Genomic DNA, 13,475 nt, shown 5'->3' with positions numbered 1-13,475 from the left:
ACTGATCACTACATGACGCATTGAGAAGCTTGAATGTTATATTAGTTAAGCATGCTCCCTACCAGTACATTCAATGTTTTGTGGGGCGGGAGGAAACCATCAAGCAATGATTGACAGTCCTCCAGGCCTCTAGACTTTAGAGTAATAAATAACTGGGGGAGGGGATCTGTTAAAATGCATTCAAAATACCATTTGTAAATGCAGTGAAATCTATATATCTGTATCTTCTTTGGCCTCCCTGAATGTACTCTGCCTTGTAGGATCTCTAGATTAGCTTTTTCTGTGTTGATTGATTTAAATAATTGATTTCAGGATGTTAAATGTATTTTTTTTTTTCTGTTTTAGTTGCACATTGCGCTTCTTCACGACAAATAATTTCTCACTGGAAGAACTGTACAAGACACGACTGTCCAGTTTGTCTGCCTCTGAAGAACGCAGGAGACAAACGCAACCAGCAATGTATGTACAAGGAAATTTAGAGTTGTGAAAAGGTGGACCTTTGTCAGATTTAACGGATCCCATATTAAAAATCTTTCTTTCCCTCCACAGCTTTGCTTAGTAGCCCACCGGTGCCAATAAATACTACTGGCACAGGGGGAACAGGTGGTAGTGTCGGCCAGCCTCCTGCTCCGTCACTTAATTCTGCTAACCAGATTGATCAAAGCTCCATAGAGCGGGCATACGCTGCCCTGGGGTTACCATATCAAAGCAGCCAAATGCAAACACCGTCCCAGACGCAAGTAAAGGGTCAGCAGTCGGGACAACCTCCTCAGGGAATTCGCTCTATGAACTCGATGAGTAAGACCTTTTTTCTTTTTTCTCTTTTCAATGTTTCTGCAATAGTTGATTGTTTACAGGTCTTTGAATCATCAGGCCAGGCAACTTTTCAATTCACACCCATTTAATTTCTGCTCTGCTTTCCTCGCCTGCCTTTCACTGGTGTATTTTATATTTGCTGACACATTGGTAGGCAAACTTATTATTGTAGTGGAAGTCCATGGCAAAATGAAAAATCACTTAATTTCTCCCTGAATATTGCCAAACCATAAATTACTGGTAGAAAAAGAATTGGTGCGTTATTACCATGACTGTAAAAATTAGCATCTTACAGTTTTGAGTAGCACTGTCCTATGTGATAAAGTGCTGCCATCGGTGCTGGCTCTGACCATTGCAGCAGGGCAAAGTTCCTCTTGTGGTACCATCATTGCAGCCTGTATTTAGAGGTGTGGGTATTTCTTAATCACAACATACATATATCATGATGTGCAAAGGTATTAACTTTCCATGACTACAAGTTTAGACTCCAATAACTTTACTTCTTTAGAGGGTTTTCACACAAGCAAATTTGCTATGACTACACCTTATCTGTAACAAAATCCACATGTGACTTAGGCTATGTGCGCACTAGGCCGATTTACCGCGGATTTGCAGCGGAAATTTCTTAAGAAAGGTTTGAAATCTTTCTACAGACATTTCCCAGCAAAACCGATGTTAACAAAAAATAGCTGTACGCACGCTGCGGATTTTTCTCAAGAAACTTTCTTGAGAAAATGAGCATGTCCATTATTTTCCGCAGGTACCTGCGGAATACCCCCGGAATTTCACTCCATTCACTGTAATGTAATCGCGAAATTCCGGGGGTATACCGCAGGTAGCAAATGATGTGCGGTATACCCCCGGTATAGCCGCGATTTACCTGCAGTAATGTGCATCGCTGCCTGCGGTTTTGCAGGGAGTGATGTCATTATGACAGAAGAGGAAGCGGAGCAGAGTAAACACAGACGTCACACTCCCTGGACGCCGCACATAAGCGCTTCCGTGTGACGTCCGTCGGGTGCCCGTGCAGTCTGTGTCCCGCTCCGGCCCCGCCGCTGCCTGCTCTGCTGTGTGTCAGTGTCTGCCCGCAGTGTCAGCAGCTTGTCACCCTGCAGCGCAGGCAGACACTGACACACAGCAGTGCGTGCAGCCGCGGGGATGACGGGCGCTGCTGTCAGGAGGTGAGATGAGATCATTACCTGATGTGACGATCTCCTGCCTTCTGATGTCACTGCTGTCTATGCCCGTCTCGCGAGCGGCCCGAGACTGTCACTAGCGGTAACGTCACGGGCTCTCTCGATACTGCTGACAACGCGGCGGGCACAGAAGGCAGTGACAGCGCTGATGGCAGGACTGCAGGAGATCATCACAGCAGGTAATGATCTCTATCCTCCTGACAGCAGCGCTCGTGATCCCCTGCAGTGACCTGTGCTATTGATGGTAGCTCAGGTCACTGCATTGCTCTCCCAGCCAATGGGGAAGATTCTGTTCCTCATTGAATGGGACAGTGACTATGGTATGGATCGCCGTGGGACCCCCCCCCCCCCCTTATTGGATTACGCTGGACGTGGAATTTGTTGGTTCTTTTCAATAAATTGGTGAAAGAGGGAATGTGGGGAGTGTTTTTTCAAATAAAACTTTTTTTGTTGCCTATTTTTTATTTCTTACTGACTGGGTTGGTGATGTCGGGTATCTGATAGACGCACAACATCACGAACCCCAGGGCTTGATGCCAGGTGACATTACACATCTGGCATCAACCCCATATATTACCTCGTTTGCCAACGCACCAGGGCAACGGGATGAGTTGGGGCAAAGCGCCAGGATTGGCACGTCTAATGGATGCACCACTTCTGGGGCGGCTGCGGCCTGCTATTTTTAGACTGGGCAGTGTCCAATAACAGTGGACCTCCCTAGTCTGAGAATATCAGACCACAGCTGTCCGCATTACCTTGGCTGGTGATCCAATTTGGGGGGGAACCCACGTTTTTTGTTTTAAATTATTTATTTAATGTAAAATAACAGCGTGGGGTGCCCTCTGTTTTGAATTACCAGCCAAGGTGAAGCTGCCAGCTGTGGTCTGCAGGCTGCAGCCGTCTGCTTTACCCTAGCTGGCTACAAAAGATTATTTATTTTATGGCTAAATACAAGGCTAGGCACCCTTTAGTGCCACATGAAAGTCACTAAAGGGTGCTAGGTTAGAATATGCAGGGGGGTGGGACATTATATAGGTCTTTCTTTATCGTTCCTTTGGGAGACCCAGACCATGGGTGTTTAGCTTCTGCCTCCGGAGGACACACAAAGTACTACACTTAAAAGTGTAGCTCCTCCCTCTGACCTTATACACCCCCTGGTAGCCAGTCCTAGCCAGTGTATCGCTTTGTGTTCAGGAGGTCATACATCAGATGCATTCCCTCACCAAGGAATCTATGCCTAAGATGGTTACCTTAACTGCTCAGGCTTCAGCCTTTTCATCTTATGCCATGTCTGCCATGCGAGAGGCTGCTCACCGCACTGCGGTGGCTTCAGCTAATTCTCTTGTTATCCGCAGGATTTTGTGGCTTCGGGAGTGGAAGGAAGATGCTTCCAAGAAGTTTCTTGCTGGGCTTCCTTTTGCTGGTTCACGGCTGTTTGGTGAACAGCTGGATGAAATCATTAAAGAAGCTACTGGCGGGAAGAGTACTTCCATGCCACAAACCAAGACCAGGAAACCCGCCCAGGGTAGGAATCAATCGAGGTTTAGTTCCTTTCGTTCCTCCAAGTGGTCATCCTCTAAGCCTTCCGCCTCGTCCGCTAACTCAGCCAAGGATCAGAAATCCAACTGGCGCCCAAAAGCGCGTCCGCAGAAGACCGCAGGAGGTTCTGCCACTAAGGCAGCTTCCTCATGACTCTCGGCCCGCTCCACCCACGTCCTTAGTCGGTGGCAGGCTCTCCCACTTTGGCGACGCTTGGTTAAAGCAAGTCTCCGATCAGTGGGTGAGAGACATCATATCTCACGGCTACAGGATAGAATTCTCTTCCAGCCCTCCAAACAGATTTTTTCTCTCAACTCCCCCCTGCTCCAAGGCCGCCGCCTTCTCGCAGGCCGTGGCGTCCTTGCAGGCAAACGGAGTGATTGTCCCAGTTCCCGCTCAGGAACGGTTCAGAGGTTTTTACTCAAATCTCTTCCTAGTTGCAAAAAAGGACAGTACCTTCCGGCCCATCCCTGATCTCAAGCTTCTCAACAAGCATGTCCGGGTGCGGCATTTTCGCATGGAGTCTCTGCGATCAGTCATTGCCTCTATGACCCAAGGGGAGTTCCTGGCGTCCATCGACATCAGAGATGCCTATCTACATGTGCCAATCGCAGTGTCACATCAGCGTTGGTTACGTTTTGCGATAGGAGAGGATCATTTCCAATTCGTGGCTCTCCCCTTCGGGTTAGCCACGACCCCTCGGGTATTCACCAAGGTCATGGCGGCAGTGATTGCGGTCCTGCACCTCCAGGGGTTAGCAGTGCTTCCTTATCTGGACGACCTTCTGGTCAAGGGTACATCCAGCGCAGACTGTCAGCGGAGTGTTTCGCTCACTCTCGCCACCCTAGCCCAATTCGGGTGGATTGTCAATCTTCCCAAATCCACTCTGACTCCGACCCAGAGTCTCACGTACCTAGGGATGCAGTTCGAGACTTTGCCGGCACTTGTGAAGTTGCCCTTAATCAAACAGCAGTCTCTCCAGCTAGCGGTGCGCTCTCTCCTGAGGCCTCGCCGTTATTCCCTCAGGCGCCTGATGCAGGTGCTGGGTCAAATGGTGGCTTCCATGGAGGCGGTTCACTTTGCCCAGTTCCATCTGCGTTTTCTGCAGCTGGACATTCTCCGCTGTTGGGACAAGCGGCCTTCCTCCTTACAGAGGTTAGTGGCTATGTCGCCACGGACCAGGACCTCTCTTCAGTGGTGGCTTCGACCCCTCTCCCTGTCCCAAGGGCGCTCCTTCCTGGCTCCGTCCTGGGTGATTCTCACCACGGATGCCAGCCTATCCGGCTGGGGAGCGGTACATCTCCACCACAGAGCTCAGGGCACTTGGACTCTGTCCGAGTCAGCCCTTTCAATCAATGTGCTGGAAACCAGAGCTGTGCTTCTAGCTTTCCTTGCCTTTCACCACCTGTTGGCGGGCAGGCACATTCGAGTCCAGTCAGACAACGCGACAGCGGTTGCCTACATCAATCACCAAGGCGGGACACGCAGCCGCCTGGCAATGTTGGAGGTCCAACACATTCTTCAATGGGCGGAGGACTCCAAGTCCACCATATCCGCAGTCCACATCCCTGGCGTAGAAAACTGGGAGGCAGATTATCTCAGCCGTCAATCCGTGGACGGTGGCGAGTGGTCTCTGCACCCGGCAGTGTTTCAGTCAATCTGCCGCAAGTGGGGCACTCCGGACGTGGACCTAATGGCATCCCGTCACAACAACAAGGTTCCGGTTTACGTGGCTCGCTCCCACGATCCTCAGGCCTTTGCCGCGGACGCTCTGGTTCAAGATTGGTCCCAGTTTCGTCTGTCCTACGTGTTTCCCCCTCTAGCTCTCTTGCCCAGAGTCCTGCGCAAGATCAGAATGGAGGGCCGTCGAGTCATCCTCATTGCACCGGACTGGCCCAGGCGAGCTTGGTATCCGGACCTGCTCCAACTGTCCGTGGAGATGCCGTGGCATCTTCCGGACCGTCCAGACCTGCTCTCGCAAGGTCCGTTTTTCCGCCCGAATTCTGCGGCACTCAAATTGACGGCGTGGCTCTTGAGTCCTGGATTTTGACGGCTTCTGGTATTCCTCCTCAAGTCATCTCCACTATGACTCGGGCCCGTAAGTCTTCCTCCGTCAAGATCTATCACAGGACTTGGAAAATTTTCCTGTCCTGGTGTCGCTCTTCCGGCCATTCTCTTTGGCCATTTTCGTTGCCGACCCTTCTGTCTTTTTTACAGTCCGGTCTGCAGCTAGGACTGTCCCTCAACTCTCTCAAGGACAAGTCTCAGCTCTATCAGTGCTGTTCCAGCGGCGTCTCGCCCGGCTGGCTCAGGTCCGCACCTTCATGCAAGGTGCGTCTCACATCATTCCGCTTTATCGGCGGCCCTTGGATCCCTGGGACCTTAACTTGGTCCTCACGGTATTGCAGAAACCCCCCTTTGACCCTCTTAGGGAGGTTTCTTTGTATCGTCTTTCTCAAAAGGTGGCCTTTCTAGTTGCCATAACTTCTCTCAGGAGAGTCTCTGATTTGGCTGCGCTCTCCTCGGAGTCACCTTTTTTGGATTTTCACCAAGACAAGGTAGTTCTCCGTCTGACCCCGGACTTTCTTCCTAAGGGGGTCTCTCCCTCATCGCTTTGAGAAAGCGCTGCATACTCTAGATCTGGTGCGTGCTCTCCGGATTTATGTGTCTCGCACCGCTGCGCTTAGGCGGTGAACCTCTCTTTTTGTGCTAACCACAGGGCGGCGCAAGGGTCTCTCTGCTTCTAAGCCGACCTTGGCCCGTTGGATTAGATCGACCATTTCGGACGCCTACCAGAGTACTCAGGTGCCTCCCCCGCCGGGGATCAAAGCACACTCGACCAGAGCTGTCGGTGCCTCTTGGGCTTTTAGGCACCAGGCTACGGCTCAACAAGTCTGTCAGGCTGCCACTTGGACTAGCCTGCATACCTTTTCGAAGCACTACCAAGTGCATGCTCATGCTTCGGCAGATGCGAGCTTGGGCAGACGCATCCTTCAGGCGGCTGTCGCCCACTTGTGAAGTTAGGTTCCGCCTACTTCTTAGTTTTTTCTGTTTATTCCCACCCAGGGACAGCTTTGGAACGTCCCATGGTCTGGGTCTCCCAAAGGAACGATAAAGAAAAAGAGAATTTTGTTTACTTACCGTAAATTCTTTATCTTATAGTTCCGTATTGGGAGACCCAGCACCCTCCCTGTTGCCTGTTGGCAATTTTCTTGTTCCGTGTGTTATCACCGGCTGTTGTCGTGGACAGAGTCTCCGGTTGTTCCGGTTCTTACTCGGTTCTACTTGTGGGTGGCTATTCTCCTTCAGCTTTTGCACTAAACTGGCTAGGACTGTCTACCAGGGGGTTTATAAGCTCAGAGGGAGGAGCTACACTTTTTAGTGTAGTACTTTGTGTGTCCTCCGGAGGCAGAAGCTAAACACCCATGGTCTGGGTCTCCCAATACGGAACTATAAGAAAAAGAATTTACGGTAAGTAACAAAATTCTCTTTTTCTCATCTATCTATCTATTACCTATTTATCTATTCATCTATCCATCTTTCCCTCTATCCATTATCTGTCTATCGATTATCTGTCTATTATCTATATTATTTATTGCAGTAGTTAAAGCATAAAAAAAACGCAGGGACCAACCTGCGGAAAAACCGCGGCAAAAACGCATGCGTTTTTCCCGCGGATTTGGTGGGTTTTGTTACCGCAGGTGTGGTAATCTTCAACTCCCAGAAGTTTCTCAAGAAATTTTCTTGAAAAAAAATCACTTTTCTAGTGCGCACATAGCCTAAAGGTACCGTCACACTAAGCAACATCGCTAGCAACATCGCTGCTGAGCCACAACTTGCTAGCAATGTTGCGTAGTGTGACATCCAACAACCACCTGGCCCCTGCTGTGAGGTCGTTGGTTGTTGCTGAATGTCCTGGACCATTTTTTAGTTGTTGCTCTCCCGCTGTGAAGCACCGCTAAGCGGTGTGCGCTGGTAACCAAGGTAAATATCGGGTTTTTTACCCGATATTTACCTTAGTTACCAAGCGCAGAATGCTTCCACGTGTAGCGACGCTCCAGCGAGCCCTGCCAGGTCAGGTTGCTGGTGGGATCGCTGGAGCGTCGCTTAGTGTGACATCTCACCAGCGACCTCCTAGCAACTTACCAGCGATCCCTATCAGGTTGTATCGTTGTTGGGATCGCTGGTAAGTTGTTTTGTGTGACTTGGCTGTTATGATCTGGAACCATGGAAGATCACCACAAATCATTGGCAAAAAGGTGACAAGAACCTTGGCAACTAATCTTGCCGCCATCCCCTTACTAACCAACACAACTAGAAGTAGCCGAGGGGTGAACTAACATCCTGTGCACCGCGAACCCAGCCGGAGAACTAACTATCCTAAAGGTAGGAAAGATGAATAACTCTCTGCCTCAGAAAATAGACAAGAATAGCAAGCCCCCCACATTCAAAGACTGCGGTGATATATGAAAAACACAATACACAGGTAGATGACAGGATTAGCAAAAGGTGAGGCCCCCGCTGACTAAAATAGGAAAGGACAGGAAAGGGACTGATGGTGGCCAGAGAAAAACCCTGCAAAATACCAACTTCCTGATAGTACAAAAAGGCCCTCAGATCGCTCGATCTGAACTCCGTCCTATACCAGGTGCCCTTGTCATACCAATAAACAGAAAACAAGAATTATAACAAATTCAACAAGCCATAAACACATGGACCCAAAGGAGCTATACTACACACAGAACTGCAGGGGGTTCCTCAACAATCCACTGAGGGGGAAAAATCCCTGAAAGGAAATAAACTGAAACCAACCACAACAAATGACAAACCCAGATAAGCAAAAGAACCAGGCAATAAATAAAGAGCAAGAACTTATCTGGAGTGGATGTGATGTAGAGCAGGATTAAGCAGGCTAGAGATACAAAGAACAACTGACATCCGGCAATAGCCTGCAATCGGACCAGGACTTAAATAAACAGAGAGTTAGGAAAGGAAACACCCACTGCACAACCCACCTGGTCTCTGTCCAAACCCTTCCTGGCCACCAGAGGGAGCCTCCCAGCAGCCCAGACATAACTAACATTCACAACACTGGGCCTTTACATAGTACAGTTGAAAAAAAAAAAGCCATGTCCATCAAGTTCCACAGGGGGATGGGAAAGGATGAAGGGAGTGGGATGTGGGAACAGCCATGTAGCATGGACCAGTCTGCCCTAAGAAGCAGTCCCATGTCCCTAAGGAGCGGTCCCATGCTTCTTTTCCAATTTAAGTGTATAAGAACCAAAAAGAATCCTACATAGTCTGAAATTGAGAAAATGACCCCAGCTGTTCACAAAACGTGTGTGAGCCAACTAATCTGTTTTCAGGTCACAGGGGCCAGGAGAGGACCTGGAATTCAGAGAAGACTCATTTTGGTTAAATGTTTTTAACCCCTTCAGCCCCCGGGCACTTTCCGTTTTTGCGTTTTTGTTTTTTGCTCCCCTTCTTCCGAGAGGCGTAACTTTTTTTATTTTTCCGTCAATCTTGCCATATAAGGGCTTGTTTTTTGCGTTTGTACTTTTAAATGAAACCATAAGTTTTACCATATAGTGTACTGGGAAAACGGCAAAAAAATTCCAAATGCGGAAAAATTGCAAAAAAAGTGTGATCGTACAATAGTTTTTGGGATATTTTATTCACTGTGTTCACTATATGGTAAAACTGAGGTATCTATGTGATGCCTCAGGTCAGTGCGAGTTTGTAGACACCAAACATGTATAGGTTTACTTGTATCTAAGGGGTTAAAAAAAATTCACAATCTTGTCCAAAAAAAGTGGCGCACGTTTTGCGCCATTTTCCAAAACCCGTAGCGTTCTCATTTTTCGGGATCTGAGGCTGTGATGGCTTATTTTTTGCGTCTCGACCTGACGTTTTTAACGGTACCATTTTTGCGCAGATGCTACGTTTTGATCGCCTGTTAGTGCATTTTGCGCAAAATTTGCGGCGACCAAAAAACGTAATTTTGGCGTTTGGAATTTTTTTCCCTCTACGCCGTTTATTGATCAGATTCATTGATTTTATATTTTGATCGGGCATTTCTGAACGCGGCGATACCAAATGTGTTTTTTTATTTTTTTTTAACCCTTTAATTTTCAATGGGGTGAATGGGGGGTGATTTGAACTTTTGGTTTTTTTTTTTTTTAATTTTACTAGTCCCCCTAGGGCAGGGGTCTCAAACTCGGCTGGGTGTATGGGCCGCACAGAGTAAAAAAATAATTTGGGGGGCCGCATTCTTTGCAGGACAAAGTTACATTTCTATTGGTACCATATTTATATTTCTTCGGCGCTCCATTGGGAGACCCAGACGATTGGGTGTATAGCTACTGCCTCCGGAGGCCACACAAAGTATTACACTAAAAAGTGTAAGGCCCCTCCCCTTCTGCATATACACCCCCCGTGGGATCACGGGCTGCTTCAGTTTTCATGCTTTGTGCGAAGGAGGTCAGATCCCCCTTTCACCTCAGTCAGGATATCTCCTTACCTTCCTTTTCTCCTCATCCAGTTCATCGATATGAATTGGATTTGCATTTGTTGGATCTGATGAGAGCGCTCAGAATCTACATTTCCCGCACGGCGCCCCTGCGCCGCTCGGATGCACCCTTTGTACTTGTCGCTGGTCAGCGCAAAGGGTCGCAGGCTTCCAAATCCACCCTGGCTCGATGGATCAAGGAACCAATTCTTGAAGCCTACCGTTCTGCTGGGCTTCCGGTTCCATCAGGGCTGAAGGCCCATTCTACCAGAGCCGTAGGTGCGTCCTGGGCATTACGGCACCAGGCTACGGCTCAGCAGGTGTGCCAGGCGGCTACCTGGGCGAGTCTGCACACCTTCACCAAGCGTTATCAGGTGCATGCCTACGCTTAGGCGGATGCCAGCCTAAGTAGAAGAGTCCTGCAGGCGGCGGTTGCCTCCATGTAGGGAAGGGCTGTTTTTACAGTCCAAACTTGAGGTATTAATTTACCCACCCAGGGACTGCTTTTGGACGTCCCAATCGTCTGGGTCTCCCAATGGAGCGCCGAAGAAGAAGGGAATTTTGTTACTTACCGTAAATTCCTTTTCTTCTAGCTCCAATTGGGAGACCCAGCACCCGCCCCTGTTCCTTCGGGATTTTTGGGTTGTTCGGGTACACATGTTGTTCATGTTGAATGGTTTCAGTTCTCCGATGTTCCTTCGGATTGAATTGTTTAACCAGTTATTGGCTTTCCTCCTTCTTGCTTTTGCACTAAAACTGAAGCAGCCCGTGATCCCACGGGGGGTGTATATGCAGAAGGGGAGGGGCCTTACACTTTTTAGTGTAATACTTTGTGTGGCCTCCGGAGGCAGTAGCTATACACCCAATCGTCTGGGTCTCCCAATTGGAGCTAGAAGAAAAGGAATTTACGGTAAGTAACAAAATTCCCTTCTTTTTACACACCTTTTGGATGACTGATTTTCAACATTTTTCACTTGTTTATTATAAAAAATGTGCACTTTCTTTGGTTAAATCTAAAAAAAAAAATTGATGTTAAAAAGTCATGCCTTATTTTGTTTTTTTTTTTTACATTTTATCCCTTTCTTGTAACTAATAGTGTTACAATTATCACTATATAGAAATTTTGGCCAACATCTTTTAGTAATGTTCCCTATCCCATAGTAATGTGCCCACCGTGTCCCCATCCTATAGTAATGACCCCATCCAATAGTATTATGCCCATCCTTGTAATGTCCCCATCTTTTAGTAATGTCCCCATCCTATAGTCATGTGCCCACCTTGTCCCCATCCTATAGACATGTGCCCACCTTGTCCCCATCCTATAGTCATGTGCCCACCTTGTCCCTATTCTATAGTCATGTCCCCATCCTGTAGTTATGGGTGGTGGGGGTAGTGGCGGCGGGTGAAAGGTGATAATTTACCGATCGCTCTCAGCTTCCACCCACAGATGCTGGAGTGAAGCTGAGGGGGCGGTCTCTGGCCCCAGATCCACAGTGATTGGACAGATCGGTCACAAGGCCAGTCTCTCCAATCAGAGCTGGGGGCGGGTGAAACAGAGGTCACCCAGCTCCAGCCAATGATCGGTGCTACAGCTGCACTGATCAGGGCTGGATTTTAATGTTTCAGACATTTTCAATGGCTTAAACATTACAGTGGCTGTGATTGGCTGAGCGGCGTTCGTCAGCCAATCACAGCCTCCTTGGGTCCGGGGAGGAGACACCACCCCTCCTGAGGTCCCCTCCTCCCCGAATCTAAGGTATTTGCTATTTGCAATGCAAACAGCGATCGCAGCCACCGGGGCTGCGATTTCGCCATGACGTACTGGGTATGTCATGGATCCTTAAGTACCAGGGAGCCATAACATACCCAGTACGTCATAGGTCGCTAAGGGGTTAATGTGCCGTCCTTCACATACACAAAAAATAAACAAACACCATTCTTCTCACCTGTCCCGCGCTCCCTCTGCTCCTCATCTCTGCTTCGTGCGGCCCCCAGGCCCATGCCCCGGTGACTATCGCGGCCGGTGCAGGGGCCGCAGCCACTGGCAGCGATTTATGTCAGATCAGATGGTTGTTTTGCCGGCGCTGCGCGCGCACAGTCCTTGCCTCTGAGAACGTAGCGCCGGCAAAACACTCATCTAAGTGCAGACAGTGGCTGCGGCCCCTGCACCGGCCGAGATAGTGAACAGGGGCACGGGCCTGGGGGCCGCACAAAGCAGCCTGACGGGCCGCGTGTTTGAGACCCCTGCCCTAGGGGGCTATAGCGATCAGCAATCCGATCGCTCTGCACTATCTGCAGATCTCAGCTACAGAGCTGAGAACTGCCGATTTGCTGCTTTACTTTCAATGCCGGCTGTATTCCGGCATTGAGAGGAAGTGAGTCATGTTAGCTACAGGCGTCAACACATGACCCTGTGCTACCATGGCAACCACCAAAAGTCACGTGATCGTCACATGACTTCCGGTGGGGGCGGTGTAAGTGACTGTCATGGCGGCGCCCATGTACATATTGCTGCCAGATTTTGGCAGCGAAATGTAAGGGGTTAATGGCCGTGGGTGGAAGCGATTCCACCCGCGGCAAGCAGGCACACATGTCAGCTGTTGATAACAGCTGATATGTGCGCGGATCGCCGCCGCCTTCCGGCGGCAGGGGGCGGGGCTTGCCGGCACACGATCCATGACGTACCTAGTACATCATGGGTCGTTAAGGGGTTAAATTTAAGGTTTTCTGTGCTGATCAGAAATGTCTACAGTCACTCAGACTACAGATTGCTAAATCATAAGTGGGCAGTGTACACCGTTAAAATGTACCTCTTTTCCAGCTCCAGTGGGCAGTCTCAGTACTGCAAGTGTGCAGTTTACATACTTACAATCACGTGCCAACTAGCTTCTCATCCACTGCTTTCAATAGAGCATTGAGAAAAGCATGACATTGCAGAGCTGCTGTGACTTTACAGTGCAGTCTGGTTTTTTTCTATTTTTTAAATCCGACCTTTAACCCCTTAAGGACGAAGCCAGTTTTGTACTTAATGCCCAGACCATTTTTTGCAATTCTGACCAGTGTCCCTTTATGAGGTTATAACTGGAACGCTTCAATGAATCTCGGTGAGTCTGACATTGTTTTTTCGTGACATATTGTACTTCATGACAGTTATAAATTTAGAACGATATTTTTTGCTTTTATTTGTAAAAAAAAATCGGAAATTTGATGAAAATTTTTAAATTTTTGCAATTTTCAAACTTTTCATTTCTTTGTCGCTCCATTGTGAGACCCAGACAATTGAGTGTATAGCTTCTGCCTTTGGAGGCCACACAAAGTATTAGACTTTAAAAAGTGTAACCCCTCCCCTCTGCCTATACACCCTCCCGTGGACCACGGGCTCCTCAGTTTTATGCTTTGTGTGGAAGGAGGCACAC

General features: G+C 48.7%; 1 protein-coding gene across 4 annotated transcripts in view; it reads left to right on the top strand.

Moving 5' to 3' along the window:
- EP300 (EP300 lysine acetyltransferase) overlaps window positions 1-13,475 on the top strand; it is a 508,128-nt gene that overhangs the window by 68,299 nt on the left and 426,354 nt on the right. For all 4 annotated transcript variants that reach the window (XM_075321927.1, XM_075321925.1, XM_075321926.1 and 1 more), the window contains exons 5-6: window positions 346-459; window positions 550-798. In XM_075321927.1, the coding sequence (XP_075178042.1) occupies window positions 346-459; window positions 550-798 (363 nt within the window). The remainder of the gene's footprint in view (window positions 1-345; window positions 460-549; window positions 799-13,475) is intronic.

Source organism: Anomaloglossus baeobatrachus, chromosome 8 (assembly GCF_048569485.1).
Source record: "Anomaloglossus baeobatrachus isolate aAnoBae1 chromosome 8, aAnoBae1.hap1, whole genome shotgun sequence".
In the NCBI taxonomy this organism is placed as follows: domain Eukaryota; kingdom Metazoa; phylum Chordata; class Amphibia; order Anura; family Aromobatidae; genus Anomaloglossus; species Anomaloglossus baeobatrachus.
This window is presented reverse-complemented; position numbering and strand designations above follow the sequence as displayed.